This window comes from Salvelinus fontinalis, chromosome 32, assembly GCF_029448725.1.
Source record: "Salvelinus fontinalis isolate EN_2023a chromosome 32, ASM2944872v1, whole genome shotgun sequence".
Lineage (NCBI taxonomy): Eukaryota > Metazoa > Chordata > Actinopteri > Salmoniformes > Salmonidae > Salvelinus > Salvelinus fontinalis.
Window position 1 is genome coordinate 12,730,161 of NC_074696.1, and position 14,487 is coordinate 12,744,647.

The 14,487-nt window shown below is 44.7% G+C and overlaps 1 protein-coding gene across 3 annotated transcripts in view; it reads right to left on the reverse strand.

The window, feature by feature from the left end:
- LOC129830759 (rap guanine nucleotide exchange factor 5-like) overlaps window positions 1-14,487 on the reverse strand; it is a 109,167-nt gene that overhangs the window by 24,078 nt on the left and 70,602 nt on the right. For all 3 annotated transcript variants that reach the window (XM_055893454.1, XM_055893455.1, XM_055893452.1), the window contains exons 10-11: window positions 3,203-3,348; window positions 1,317-1,417 (exon numbers count right to left, since the gene is read on the reverse strand). In XM_055893454.1, the coding sequence (XP_055749429.1) occupies window positions 1,317-1,417; window positions 3,203-3,348 (247 nt within the window). The remainder of the gene's footprint in view (window positions 1-1,316; window positions 1,418-3,202; window positions 3,349-14,487) is intronic.

Genomic DNA, 14,487 nt, shown 5'->3' on the forward strand with positions numbered 1-14,487 from the left:
CCCTTTCCCATTGATCTCATCTTTCCTCTCGAATCCACAGGACATAAAACAATATAGAGGTCAGATGGATACTGATTTTGAGACATGCCATGTAGCATTTTCATATTTCAGTGTACACTTTTCATATTTTAGTGTACACTTTTCATATTTCAGTGTACACTTTTTATATTTCAGTGTACATTTGTCATATTTTAGTGTACACTTCATATTTTAGTGTACACTTTTCATATTTAGTGTACACTTTTCATATTTTAGTGCACACTTCATATTTTAGTGTACACTTTTCATATTTTAGTGTACACTTTTCATATTTTAGTGTACACTTTCATATTTCAGTGTACACTTTTCATATTTTAGTGTACACTTTTCATATTTTACTGTACACTTTTCATATTTTAGTTTACACTTCATATTTTAGTGTACACTTTTCATATTTCAGCATACATTTTTCATATTTTAGTGTACACTTCATATTTTAGTGTACACTTTTCATATTTTAGTGTACACTTTTCATATTTTAGTGTACACTTTTCATATTTTAGTGTACACTTTTCATATGAATTTCTGTTCTCTTTAGTAGATTTCCCACAAAAACAAACGTATCTCTGTGAAACGTCAATGGAGCACTGAATGTATACCAGCTTTTTATATCAAATCCTTCTACATTTAATTCAGCTTTTTATTCCAAATCCTTCTACATTTAATATATCTTGTTATTTCAAAGCCTTCTACATTTAATTCAGCTTGGTGTCATTGTAATTTAGCTTGTTGTGACCCGCGGAAACAGCTTTGAAGACCACGGCCACAAAATGTAAAATCCTCAAAAGTTCTCAGGAGAAACCAACACCGTTATGTCAACAGAGCTCAGTCCTTATTATCAGATGGATTCGTTTCTGAAATCTGACTTTTTGGATATAACGTTATTGATATGGTAGAGACTAACTAACTGACTAACTAACTAACTAACTAACTAACTAACTAACTAACTAACTAACCCCCCCTGAATGATTCAGAACATGAATAATCATATTTGTCTTGGTAAAATGTATTTTATAACATAAGGAAGTGAAAGCACGTTTTGACCCTGGACAGAGTGGGTGGATACCCTATAAACACACAAATGAAGTCCTTCAGTGTGTGTGTGTGTGTGTGTGTGTGTGTGTGTGTGTGTGTGTGTGTGTGTGTGTGTGTGTGTGTGTGTGTGTGTGTGTGTGTGTGTGTGTGTGTGTGTGCCGTGTGTGTTTATGTGTGTGTGTGTGTGTGTGTGTATGTGTGTGTGTGTGTATGTGTATGTGTATGTGTGTGTGTGTGCTAACCAGACTCTTTGCTCTCCGGCGTTCCTCTCTGGTCGTCCAGTCGTAGGTCACTCAGCAGGTGTTCTAGAATCTTCAGTGGTGTTCCAGACACCACCACATACCTACACACAGACCCCCACAGAGAAGAGTTACACACGCACACACACACACACACACACACACACACACACACACACACACACACACACACACACACACACACACACACACACACACACACACACACAAAACAAACATGAACGCACACACACCTGCCAGAAACACAGGAGGAACAGCAGGAGCAGTATTCCTCAGAGCTGCTACCTCTCCTGTCCTCTTCTTCCTCCTCACCCCCCCCTTCCTCATCAATGTAAGGTAGACTACTCCAGTCATCTTCATCCTCATCATCCTCATCATCAATGTAACGCAGGTAAGGGACGTTGAAGGTCGGGACAGTACTACTACTACTACTACTACTACTACTACTACTACTACGGTCATCATCATCATCACCAGCCTCTTCATCTTCTGCCTCCACTATTGTGACAGTTCTCTGATCCATCACAATTCCTCCAGACGACCCCCTCTCCCTAGCGCAACATGCCCGGCCAGGGCACTCTGTCCTGCTACCCCTGACTGCCAAAAGGAGATGTACTGAGGCCTCCCCTCTCCCTGCCTAACACCAGAGGCACTCCCACAGCCCCCCCCCACACACACATATACATACACACACACTCCCTTTATAAAGCACAAACACACCCTCTAGGCAGCAAACAGTCTTGCTTTCTCCCTTCAAGACAAGAAAACTATTCTCTCTCTCTCTTTCTCTTCCTCGCTCTCTCCTTGTCTCTGTCTCTCTCTGTCGCTCTCTCGTCTTTGTCTCTCTCTCTCTCTCTCCCTGTCTCTCTCTCTCTCTCTTGCTCGCTCTCTCCCTGTCTCTGTCTCTCTCTCTCTCTCTTGCTCGCTCTCTCCCTGTCTCTCTCTCTCTCCCTGTCTCTCTCTCACACTCTCTTGCTCTCTGTCTCTCGCTCTCTGTCTCGCTCTCTCCCTGTCTCTGTCTCAGTTTGAGAGCGACAAAGGCAGGTTGAGAGTGATAGAGACAGGTTGAGAGTGACCGAGACAGGTTGAGAGTGACCGAGACAGGTTGACAGGTTGAGAGTGACCGAGACAGGTTGAGAGTGACCGAGACAGGTTGAGAGTGACCGAGACAGGTTGACAGGTTGAGAGTGACCGAGACAGGTTGAGAGTGACCGAGACAGGTTGAGAGTGACCGAGACAGGTTGAGAGTGACCGAGAAAGGTTAAGAGGGACAGAGACCGGTTGAGAGGCACAGAGACAGGTTGAGATTGACAGAGACAGGTTGAGATTGACAGAGACAGGTTGAGATTGACAGAGACAGGTTGAGATTAACAGAGACAGGTTGAGATTGACAGAGACAGGTTGAGATTGACAGAGACAGGTTGAGATTGACAGAGACAGGTTGAGAGGGACAGAGACAGGTTGAGAGGGACAGAGACAGGTTGAGAGGGACAGAGACAGGTTGAGATTGACAGAGGCAGGTTGAGAGGGACAGAGACAGGTTGAGAGGGACAGAGACAGGTTGAGAGGGACAGAGACAGGTTGAGAGGGACAGAGACAGGTTGAGAGGGACAGAGACAGGTTGAGAGGGACAGAGACCGGTTGAGAGGGACAGAGACAGGTTGAGAGGGACAGAGACAGGTTGAGATTGACAGAGACAGGTTGAGATTGACAGAGACAGGTTGAGAGGCACAGAGACAGGTTGAGAGGGACAGAGACAGGTTGAGAGGGACAGAGACAGGTTGAGAGGGACAGAGACAGGTTGAGAGGGACAGAGACAGGTTGAGATTGACAGAGACAGGTTGAGAGGGACAGAGTAGGATACTGACCTCTTCTCCCCATCTTCTTCTCTGGCTCCTCCCCCTGATGGCGATGAGGCGGGGTTAGGTGATGATGTCACTGATGATGGCACTCTCTGTAGCACAAGGACATCCCGCCCCCTTTCCTTAAGACACACCCTCCCTACCACCTCTCCCTGAGAGAGATATAGAGAGACAAAGGTGATAAGAATGGGCCATTGATATTGTATAGACAGAATGGTCCATTGGTATTGTATAGACAGAATGGTCCATTGGTATTGTACAGAGTATAGACAGAATGGTCCATTGGTATTGCTAAGACAGAATGGTCCATTGGTATTGTATAGACAAAATGGTCGATTGGTATTGTATAGACAGAATGGTCCATTGGTATTGTATAGACAGAATGGTCCATTGGTATTGTATAGACAGAATGGTCCATTGGTATTGTATAGACAGAATGGTCCATTGGTATTGTATAGACAGAAGGGTCCATTGGTATTGTATAGACAGAAGGGTCCATTGGTATTGTATAGACAGAATGGTCCATTGTTATGGTATAGACAGAATGGTCCATTGGTATTGTATAGACAGAATGGTCCATTGGTATTGTATAGACAGAATGGTCCATTGGTATTGTATAGACAGAATGGTCCATTGCAGTGGAGGCTGCTGAGGGGAGGACGGCTCATAATAATGGCTGGAACGGAGCAAATGGAATGACATCAAACACATGGAAACCATGGACACCATCTGTTTGTTGTATTTGATACCATTCCACCCATCCGCTCCAGCCATTACCACGAGCCCGTCCTTCCAAATTAAAGTGCCACCAACCTCCTGTGGTCCATTGGTATTGTGTAGACAGAATGGTACATCGGTAGTAGTGTAGTATAGTATAGTAGTATAACATAGTAGTATAGTAATATAGTAGCATAGTAGTATAGTATAGTAGTATTGCAGGGTAGTATATTATATTAGTATGGCATAGTTGTATAGTATTGTAGCATAGCAGTACATAAAAGTATACTATACTTTTATAGTATCATATTATAGTTTCGTATTATATAGTAGGATAGTATAGTTTTGTAGTGTAGTAGTATAGCATAAGAGCATAGCACACTTTAGTAGTATGGTAGTATAGGTCAGCATTGTATAGTATAGCAGCATAATTTAGTAGTATAGAATAGTTCGGTAGTATAGCAGTATAGTTTAGTACTGTACAATATAGTAGTATAATTTAGCAGTATAGTACAGCGGCATAATAGTATAGTATACCTGTGTAGTATAGTTTTATAGTATAGTAGTATAGTTTAGTAGCATAGTGGTATATCACAGTAGTATGGCATACTTTAGCAGTATGACAACATAGTTTAGTATTGCATAGTATAGTAGTATAGTCTAGTAGTTTAGCATAATAGCATAGTATAGTTTACTTTTGTATACTATGGTAGTATAGGGCAGTAGTATCGTTTGGTAGTATGGCATGGTAGCATAGTTTAGTGGTATAGCAGTATAGTATAGTTCAGTGGTATAGTCCAGTAGTTTAGTAGTATAGCATAGTAGTATAGTATAGCATATTATAGTAGTACAGTTTAGTAATATTTGTATTTGTATTAACTGTGAATCCCAATTAGTTGCTGCCAAAGCAGCTGGGTCCAGCAAAATTAAGGCAGTTTATACAATTTTAAAACATTACAATACATTCACAGATTTCACAGCACACTGTGTGCCCTCAGGCCCCTACTCCACCACTACCACATATCTACATTACTAAATCCATGTGTATGTTTAGTGCGTATGTTATCTTGTGTGTGTGTGTGTATTTATTTGAATGTCATTTTTTATTTCATTTTATTTAACCAGGTGTACGCATCTGTGTGTGCCAATGTTTGTGTTGCTTCACAGTCCCCGCTGTTCCATAAGGTGTTTTTTATTTGTTTTATAAATCTAATTTTACTGCTTGAGTCAGATACTTGATGTGGAATAGAGTTCCATGTAGTCATGGCTCTATGTAGTACTGTGTGCCTCCCATAGTCTGTTCTGGACATGGGGACTATGAAGAGACTATAGTATTGAGTAGTAGTATAACACAGTAGCATAGTAGTATAGCATAGTGGTATAGCATAGTAGTATAGTACAGTAGTGTAGTTTAGCAGTATAGTTCAGTAGTATAGTAGTACAGCAGCAAAGTAGTGTAGTTTAGTGGTATAGTAGTAATGTATAGCAGCATAGTATAGTAGTGTAGTTTGGTAGTGTGGTATAGTATAGTTTAGTAGCATAGCAGTATAGCATAGTAGTATATCACAGCAGTATAGTATAGTAGTGTAGTTTGGTAGTGTAGTATAGTATAGTTTAGTAGCATAGCAGTATAGCATGGTAGTATAGCACAGCGGTATAGTATAGTAGTGTAGTTTGGTGGTGTAGTATAGTATAGTTTAGTAGCATAGCAGTATAGCATAGTAGTAGAGCACAGCGGTATAGTATAGAGGTGTTGTTCAGCGGTATAGAATTATAACATAGTAGCATAGTATAGCAGTATAATATAGCTGTATAGTATAGTAGTATAGTTTAGTAGTATAGTTCAGTGTTATACTAGTATAGCATATCGGTATAGTATAGTTTAGTAGTGTGGTATGGTGGTGCAGTATAGTGGTATAGTACAGTGGAATAGTATAGCAGTACAGCATAGTAGTATAGTGGCATAGTATAGTAGTATAGTGTAGTGGTATGGAATAGTTCCGTAGCATATCAGTATAGTATAGTTTAGCAGTGTAGTATAGCAGTGCAGAATAGCAGTATAGTAGTATAGTCCGGTAACACAGTATAGTTTAGTAGCAGTGAATTAGTATAGTACTGTGGCATAGTATAGTAGTATAGTATAGTGGTATGGAATAGTTCAGTAGTATGGTGGTATAGCATATCATAACAGTATAGTTTAGCAGTGCAGAATAGTAGTATAGTCCAGTAACACAGTATAGTTTAGTAGCAGTGTAATAGTATAGTACTGTGGCATGGTATAGCGGTGTAGTATAGTCTCCCGGTACAGTGTGGTAGTATCGTATAGTAGTATAGTTTAGTAGAGTTGTATAGTTTACTAGTGTGGTTTGGTAGTATAGTACAGTTTAGTGGTATAGCAGTATAGTATAGTAATATAGTAGCATCGTATAGCAGTGTAGTTTCATAGCATAGTAGTATAGCATAGTATAGTATTGGGGCGGCAAGTAGCCAAATGGTTAGTAACTGAAAGGTTGCTAGATCGAATCCCCGAGCTGACAAGGTAAAAATCGGTCGCTCTGGCCCTGAACAAGGCAGTTAACCCACTGTTCCCCTGAACAAGGCAGTTAACCCACTGTTCCCCTGAACAAGGCAATTAACCCACTGTTCCCCTGAACAAGGCAGTTAACCCACTGTTCCCCTGAACAAGGCAGTTAACTCACTGTTCCCCTGAACAAGGCAGTTAACCCACTGTTCCTAGGCCGTCATTGAAAATAAGAATGTGTTCTTAACTGACTTGCCTAGTTAAATAAAGGTTAAATAAAAAAGAAATACACATATATATTATAGTAGTATAGTATAGTGGTATAGTGTAGTAGCATAGTATAGCAGTATAGTATAATGGCATAGCATGGTAGTATAGTGCAGTATAGTAGTATAGTGGTATGGTATAGCAGTGTAGTGCAGTAGAATAGTATAGTGGTATAGTTTAGTAGTATAATAGTATAGCCTGGCAGTATAGTATACTAGCATGGTGTGGTAGTATAGTATAGCAGTATAGTGTAGTAGTATAGTGGAATAGCTTTGCGGTATAGTACGGCAGCATAGTATAGCGGTATAGTACCATAGTTTAGTAGTGTAGTACAGCGGTATAGTATAGCAGTATTGTTGAGTAGTTGAACAGCGTAGTGTAGTATAGTAGTATTGTGGTCTGGTATAGTAGTATAGTATAGTGGTATAGTTTAGTAGTATAGTATAGCGGTGTAGTTTAATAGTTTAGTAGTATGGTATAGTATAGTAGTATAGCATAGTAGTATAGCATAGTATAGTATTGGGGCGGCAAGTAGCCTAGTGGTTAGAGTGTTGGGCCAGTAACCGAAAGGTTGCTTGATCGAATCCCCGAGCTGACAAGGTAAAAATCTGTCGTTCTAACCCTGAACAAGGCAGTTAACCCACTGTTCCCTGGTAGGCCATCATTGAAAATAAGAATTTGTTCTTAATTGACTTGCCTAGTTAAATAAAGGTTAAAAAAATATCTATCTATATATATATAGTATAGTAGTATAGTATAGCATAGTAGTATAGTGGTATATTATGGTGGCATAGTATAGTAGTATAGTATAACGGGCCTCCCGGGTGGCGCAGTGGTCTAGGGCACTGCATCGCAGTGCTAACTGCGCCACCAGAGTCTCTGGGTTCGCCCCCAGGCTCTGTCGCAGCCGGCCGCGACCGGGAGGTCCGTGGGGCGACGCACAATTGGGCTAGCGTCGTCCGGGATAGGGAGGGTTTGGCCGGTAGGGATTTCCTTGTCTCATCGCGCTCCAGCGACTCCTGTGGCGGGCTGGGCGCAGTGCGCGCTAGCCAAGGGGGCCAGGTGCACGGTGTTTCCTCCGACACATTGGTGTGGCTGGCTTCCGGGTTGGAGGCGCGCTGTGTTAAAGAAGCAGTGCGGCTTGGTTGGGTTGTGCCTCGGAGGACGCATGGCTTTCGACCTTCGTCTCTCCCGAGCCCGTACGGGAGTTGTAGCGATGAGACAAGATAGTAATTACTAGCGATTGGATACCATGAAAATTGGGGAGAAAAGGGGATAAAATTTTAAAAAAGAAAAAAAAAAGAAAAAAAGTAGTATAGTATAACGGTATATTACGGTGGCATAGTATAGTAGTATAGTATAACGGCATAGTATGGTAGTATAGTGCAGTATAGTAGCATAGTGGAATGGTATAGTAGTGTAGCGCAGTAGAATAGTATGGAGGTATAGTCTAGTAGTATAATAGTATAGCTTGGCAGTATAGTATAGTAGTATGATGTGGTAGTATATTATATTAGTATAGTGTAGTGGTATAATATAGAAGTAGAGTTTTGTGGTATAGTATAGCGGTATAGCGGTGTAGTTTAGTAGTTTATTAGCATAGCATAGTATAGCGTTATAGTATAGTGGCATATTTGAGCAGTATTCTATAGTGGTATAGTTTAGTAGTATAGTATAGCGTTATAGTATAGTGGCATATTTGAGCAGTATTCTATAGTGGTATAGTATAGCGTTATAGTACAGTGGCATATTTGAGCAGTATTCTATAGTGGTGTAGTTTAGTAGTATAGTATAGTGGCATATTTGAGCAGTATTCTATAGTGGTATAGTTTAGTAGTATAGTATAGTATGGCGGTATAGTCCAGTAGTATAGTATAGCAGTATAATTTAACAGTTTAGTGGTATAGTATAGTGGTATATTATAGTAGTATAGTATAGTAGTATAGCATAGTAGTATACGATCTTTGTCAAACAGAGTGGGAAAGATACATCTATCTGCTGCAAGGACTGGAGCAAGGACACACACACACACGTCCTTGTGAGCGGCAGATGAAAAGAACTGTTTGATATCTGATACAGGGTTACCCCTCCTTACAAACACACACACACACACACACACACACACACACACACACACACACACACACACACACACACACACACACACACACACACACACACACACACACACACACACACACACACACACACACACACACACACACACACACACACACACACACACACACACACACACACACACACACACTGTCGCAGCAGGACCAAAACTACTCAATACACACAGACTGTGTGTGTGCTTTCTGATGACTCATGTGTTAATGGCCCCCTTACCAGGTGCTCGGCAGATGATGATGTCATCTGATCCTCTCACCAGGTGTTATCCTTCCTATCCGCCATCTCCTGTCCTCGCTCCCCCCAGCCCCCCCCCTGTCCTCTCTCCTCTTAGCCCTCCCCGTCCTCTCTCCTCTTAGCCCCCCCCCCCCTGTCCTCTCTCCCCCCAGCCCTCCCCTGTCCTCTCTCCCCCAGCCCTCCCCTGTCCTCTCTCCCCCCAGCACCCCCCTGTCCTCTCTCCCCCCAGCCCCCCCTGTCCTCTCTCCCCCCAGCCCTCCCCTGTCCTCGCTCCCCCCAGCCCCCCCTGTCCTCGCTCCCCCCAGCCCCCCCCTGTCCTCTCTCCCCCAGCCCTCCCCTGTCCTCTCTCCCCCAGCCCTCCCCTGTCCTCTCTCCCCCAGCCCTCCCCTGTCCTCTCTCCCCCAGCCCTCCCCTGTCCTCTCTCCCCCAGCCCTCCCCCGTCCTCTCTCCTCTTAGCCCCCCCCTGTCCTCTCTCCCCCCAGCCCTCCCCTGTCCTCTCCCCCCCAGCCCTCCCCTGTCCTCTCTCCCCCAGCCCTCCCCTGTCCTCTCTCCCCCAGCCCTCCCCTGTCCTCTCTCCTCTTAGCCTCCCCCTGTCCGGTCTCCCCCCAGCCCTCCCCTATCCTCTCTCCCCCAGCCCTCCCCTGTCCTCTCTCCCCCCAGCCCTCCACTGTCCTCTCTCCCCCCAGCCCTCCCCTGTCCTCTCTCCTCTTAGCCCCCCCCTGTCCTCTCTCCCCCCAGCCCTCCCCTGTCCACTCTCCCCCAGCCCTCCCCTGTCCTCTCTCCCCCAGCCCTCCCCTGTCCTCTCTCCTCTTAGCCCCCCCCTGTCCTCTCTCCCCCCAGCCTTCCCCTGTCCTCTCTCCCTCAGCCCTCCCCTGTCCTCTCTCCCCCCAGCCCTCCCCTGTCCTCTCTCCTCTTAGCCCTCCCCGTCCTCTCTCCTCTTAGCCCCCCCCTGTCCTCTCTCCCCCAGCCCTCCCCTGTCCTCTCTCCCCCAGCCCTAGCCTGCCCTCTCCTTGGTCTAACAGTTAAGACAGAGACATAATGGTTATAGTAGGAATTTGACTTGTTATCTAAGTTAACGCTACAGGTCTTTGAGCGGCCCCTCAATCCAGACTCAGTGCTCATTGGCCAGACCTGTGAGTGTGTGTGACTGTGTGTGTGTGTGTGTGTGACTGTGTGTGACTGTGTGTAACTGTGTGTGACTGTGTGTGTGTGTGTGTGTGTGTGTGTGTGTGTGTGTGTGTGTGTGTGTGTGTGTGTGTGTGTGTGTGTGACTGTGTGTGTGTGACTGTGTGTGTGTGACTGTGTGTGTGACTGTGTGTGTGTGTGTGTGTGTGTGTGTGTGTGTGTGTGTGTGTGTGTGTGTGTGTGTGTGTGTGTGTGTGTGTGTGTGTGTGTGTGTGTGTGGTGGTCCAGATCAGATGTGATGTTATGTAACTTTACGAAAACACCTAAATTCACCAACAGTACCCTAGAGGACGCTGGGAAAAATGTTCCAGATAACAAACAGTTTATCTAACGGCAACACAAACACACTCTCTCCAAAAAACAACACACACTCTCCTTTACAGGCCCTCCAAAAACAACACACACACACACACACACACACACACACACACACACACACACACACACACACACACACACACACACACACACACACACACACACACACACACACACACACACACACACACACACACACACACACACACACTCTGGAGAGTCACTGCCCACACAAGACAACATCCATTTAGTATGAGAAAGTATGCTAGGGATGAAATAGAAAAACAGAGTTTCAAAATGTTCTGGACTGAAAGGAAAGGAATGGTCAGAATGTTCTATATGAGAGACTGGTCTTTCACATGAGTTCCAACAGAAGGCTGACATATAGGCAGAGAGAAGGAATGGTCAGAATGTTCTATATGAGAGACTGGTCTTTCACATTAGTTCCAACAGAAGGCTGACATATAGGCAGAGAGAAGGAAAGGTCAGAATGTTCTATATGAGAGACTGGTCTTTCACATTAGTTCCAACAGAAGGCTGACATATAGGCAGAGAGAAGGCATGGTCAGAATGTTCTATATGAGAGAGAGACTGGTCTTTCACATTAGTTCCAACAGAAGGCTGACATATAGGCAGAGAGAAGGCATGGTCAGAATGTTCTATATGAGAGAGAGACTGGTCTTTCACATGAGTTCCTACAGAAGGCTGACATATAGGCAGAGAGAAGGAATGGGAATGACATATATACAGTCCGACTAGCTCTCACAGTCTCACGTCATAATTACACGTTCCTCCATGTTTCTCAAAACGTTAAATGTTGAAGTCGTTGCAAACATTACATTTCGAGGTGGTTAAGGTTAGGCATTTACTCCAAGTGGTTAAGGTTAGGCATTTACTCCAAGTGGTTAAGGTTAGGCATTTACTCCAAGTGGTTAAGGTTAGGCATTTACTCCAAATGGTTTAGGTTAGGCTTAAGGGTTAAGGTTTCGGCTTAAAACAAGATTGAAAAAAAATGCTGTATTTTAACTTGAACTTGCAACCTTTGGAATCAGATGCAGATGCTGACACCCATCCACCATCCCTGATCTCTATCCCTGATCTCTATCCCTGTCCACTACGCCCTGATCTCTATCCCTGATCTCTATCCCTGTCCACTACGCCCTGATCTCTATCCCTGATCTCTATCCCTGATCTCTATCCCTGTCCACTACGCCCTGATCTCTATCCCTGATCTCTATCCCTGATCTCTATCCCTGATCTCTATCCCTGTCCACTACGCCCTGATCTCTATCCCTGATCTCTATCCCTGATCTCTATCCCTGTCCACTACGCCCTGATCTCTATCCCTGATCTCTATCCCTGTCCACTACGCCCTGATCTCTATCCCTGATCTCTATCCCTGATCTCTATCCCTGATCTCTATCCCTGATCTCTATCCCTGATCTCTATCCCTGTCCACTACGCCCTGATCTCTATCCCTGATCTCTATCCCTGATCTCTATCCCTGATCTCTATCCCTGTCCACTACGCCCTGATCTCTACCCCTGATCTCTATCCCTGATCTCTATCCCTGATCTCTATCCCTGATCTCTATCCCTGATCTCTATCCCTGATCTCTATCCCTGTCCACTACGCCCTGATCTCTATCCCTGATCTCTATCCCTGTCCACTACAGAGACAGAGACAGAGACAGAGACACACACACACACACACACACACACACACACACACACACACACACACACACACACACACACACACACACACACACACACACACACACACACACACACACACACACACACACACACACACACACACACACACACACACACACACACACACACACACACACACACAGAGACTCATTGTGAAACACTGATATAAAGTCCGGCCAGAAAGGAAAGGAGGGCCTCATGGAACAGCTACAGGAAGTACTCTCTGTTCCCTTCCTGTTCCTATACCAATCTCTTTGTGTGTGTGTGTGTGTGTGTGTGTGTGTGTGTGTGTGTGTGTGTGTGTGTGTGTGTGTGTGTGTGTATAGAGTGTGTGGTTTGCACGTCCTTTCCAAGAACCAGGAACACCTATCACAATACAGATATGAGCAGGGATGAAATATAAAATGAGTATACGTTGAATGATGGTTGAGAGAAACATTAAGCAAATGAACTGCCACACACAGACACACACACACACACACAGAGACACACATAGAGACACACACAGAGACACACACAGACACACAGAGACACACACAGACACACAGAGACACACAGAGACACACAGACACACAGAGACACACAGAGACAGACACAGACACACAGAGACACACAGAGACAGACACAGACACACACAGACACAGAGGCACACACAGAGACACACACAGACACACAGAGACAGACACAGACACACAGAGACACACACAGAGACACACACACACAGAGACACACACAGACGCCCACACAGAGACACACACAGACACACATACAGACACACACACACAGAGACACACACACACAGAGGCAGTGTAGACAGGTAGAGGCAGTGTAGACAGGTAGAGGCAGTGTAGACAGGTAGAGGCAGTGTAGACAGGTAGAGGCAGTGTAGACAGGTAGAGGCAGTGTAGACAGGTAGAGGCAGTGTAGACAGGTAGAGGCAGTGTAGACAGGTAGTAAGCGTAGAGGGGCCCCAGTGTTAAGGATCAGCGTGGCAGACGTGTTGCCTAACCTTACCCCCTGGGGGGGGGGCCCGTCAGGAAGTCCAGGATCCAGTTGCAGAGGGAGGTGTTTAGTCCCAGGGTCCTTAGCTTAGTGATGAGCTTTGTGGGCACTATGGTGTTGAACGCTGAGCTGTAGTCAACGAACAGCATTCTCACATAGGTGTTCATTTTGTCCAGGTGGGAAAGAGTAGTGTGGAGTGCGATTGAGATTGCGTCATCTGTGGATCTGTTGCGGCAGTATGCGAATTTGACTGGGTCTAGGGTTTCTGGGATAATGGTGTTGATGTGAGCCATGACCAGCCTTTCAAAGTACCTCATGGTTACAGACGTGAGTGCTACGGGTCGGTAGTCATTTAGGCAGGTTACCTTGGTGTTCTTGGGCACAGGGACTATGGTGGTCTGCTTGAAACATGCAGGTATTATTGAAAATGTCTGTGAAGACACTTGCCAGTTGGTCAGCTCATGCTCAGAGTAGGTGTCCTGGTAATCCGTCTGGCCTTGTGAATGTTGACTTGTTCAGCCTCTCATCAAGGCATGTGTGAGTGATGTCACATCTGACATAATCAGCCTCTCATCAAGACATGTGTGAGTGATGTCACATCAGACATAATCAGCCTCTAGTCAAGACATGTGTGAGTGATGTCACATCAGACATAATCAGCCTCTAGTCAAGACATGTGTGAGTGATGTCACATCAGACATAATCAGCCTCTAGTCAAGGCATGTGTGAGTGATGTCACATCAGACATAATCAGCCTCTAGTCAAGGCATGTGTGAGTGATGTCACATCAGACATAATCAGCCTCTAGTCAAGGCATGTGTGAGTGATGTCACATCAGACATAATCAGCCTCTAGTCAAGGCATGTGTGAGTGATGTCACATCAGACATAATCAGCCTCTAGTCAAGGCATGTGTGAGTGATGTCACATCAGACATAATCAGCCTCTAGTCAAGACATGTGTGAGTGATGTCACATCTGACATAATCAGCCTCTAGTCAAGGCATGTGTGAGTGATGTCACATCAGACATAATCAGCCTCTCATCAAGACATGTGTGAGTGATGTCACATCAGACATAATCAGCCTCTAGTCAAGGCATGTGTGAGTGATGTCACATCAGACATAATCAGCCTCTAGTCAAGGCATGTGTGAGTGATGTCACATCAGACATAATCAGCCTCTAGTCAAGGCAT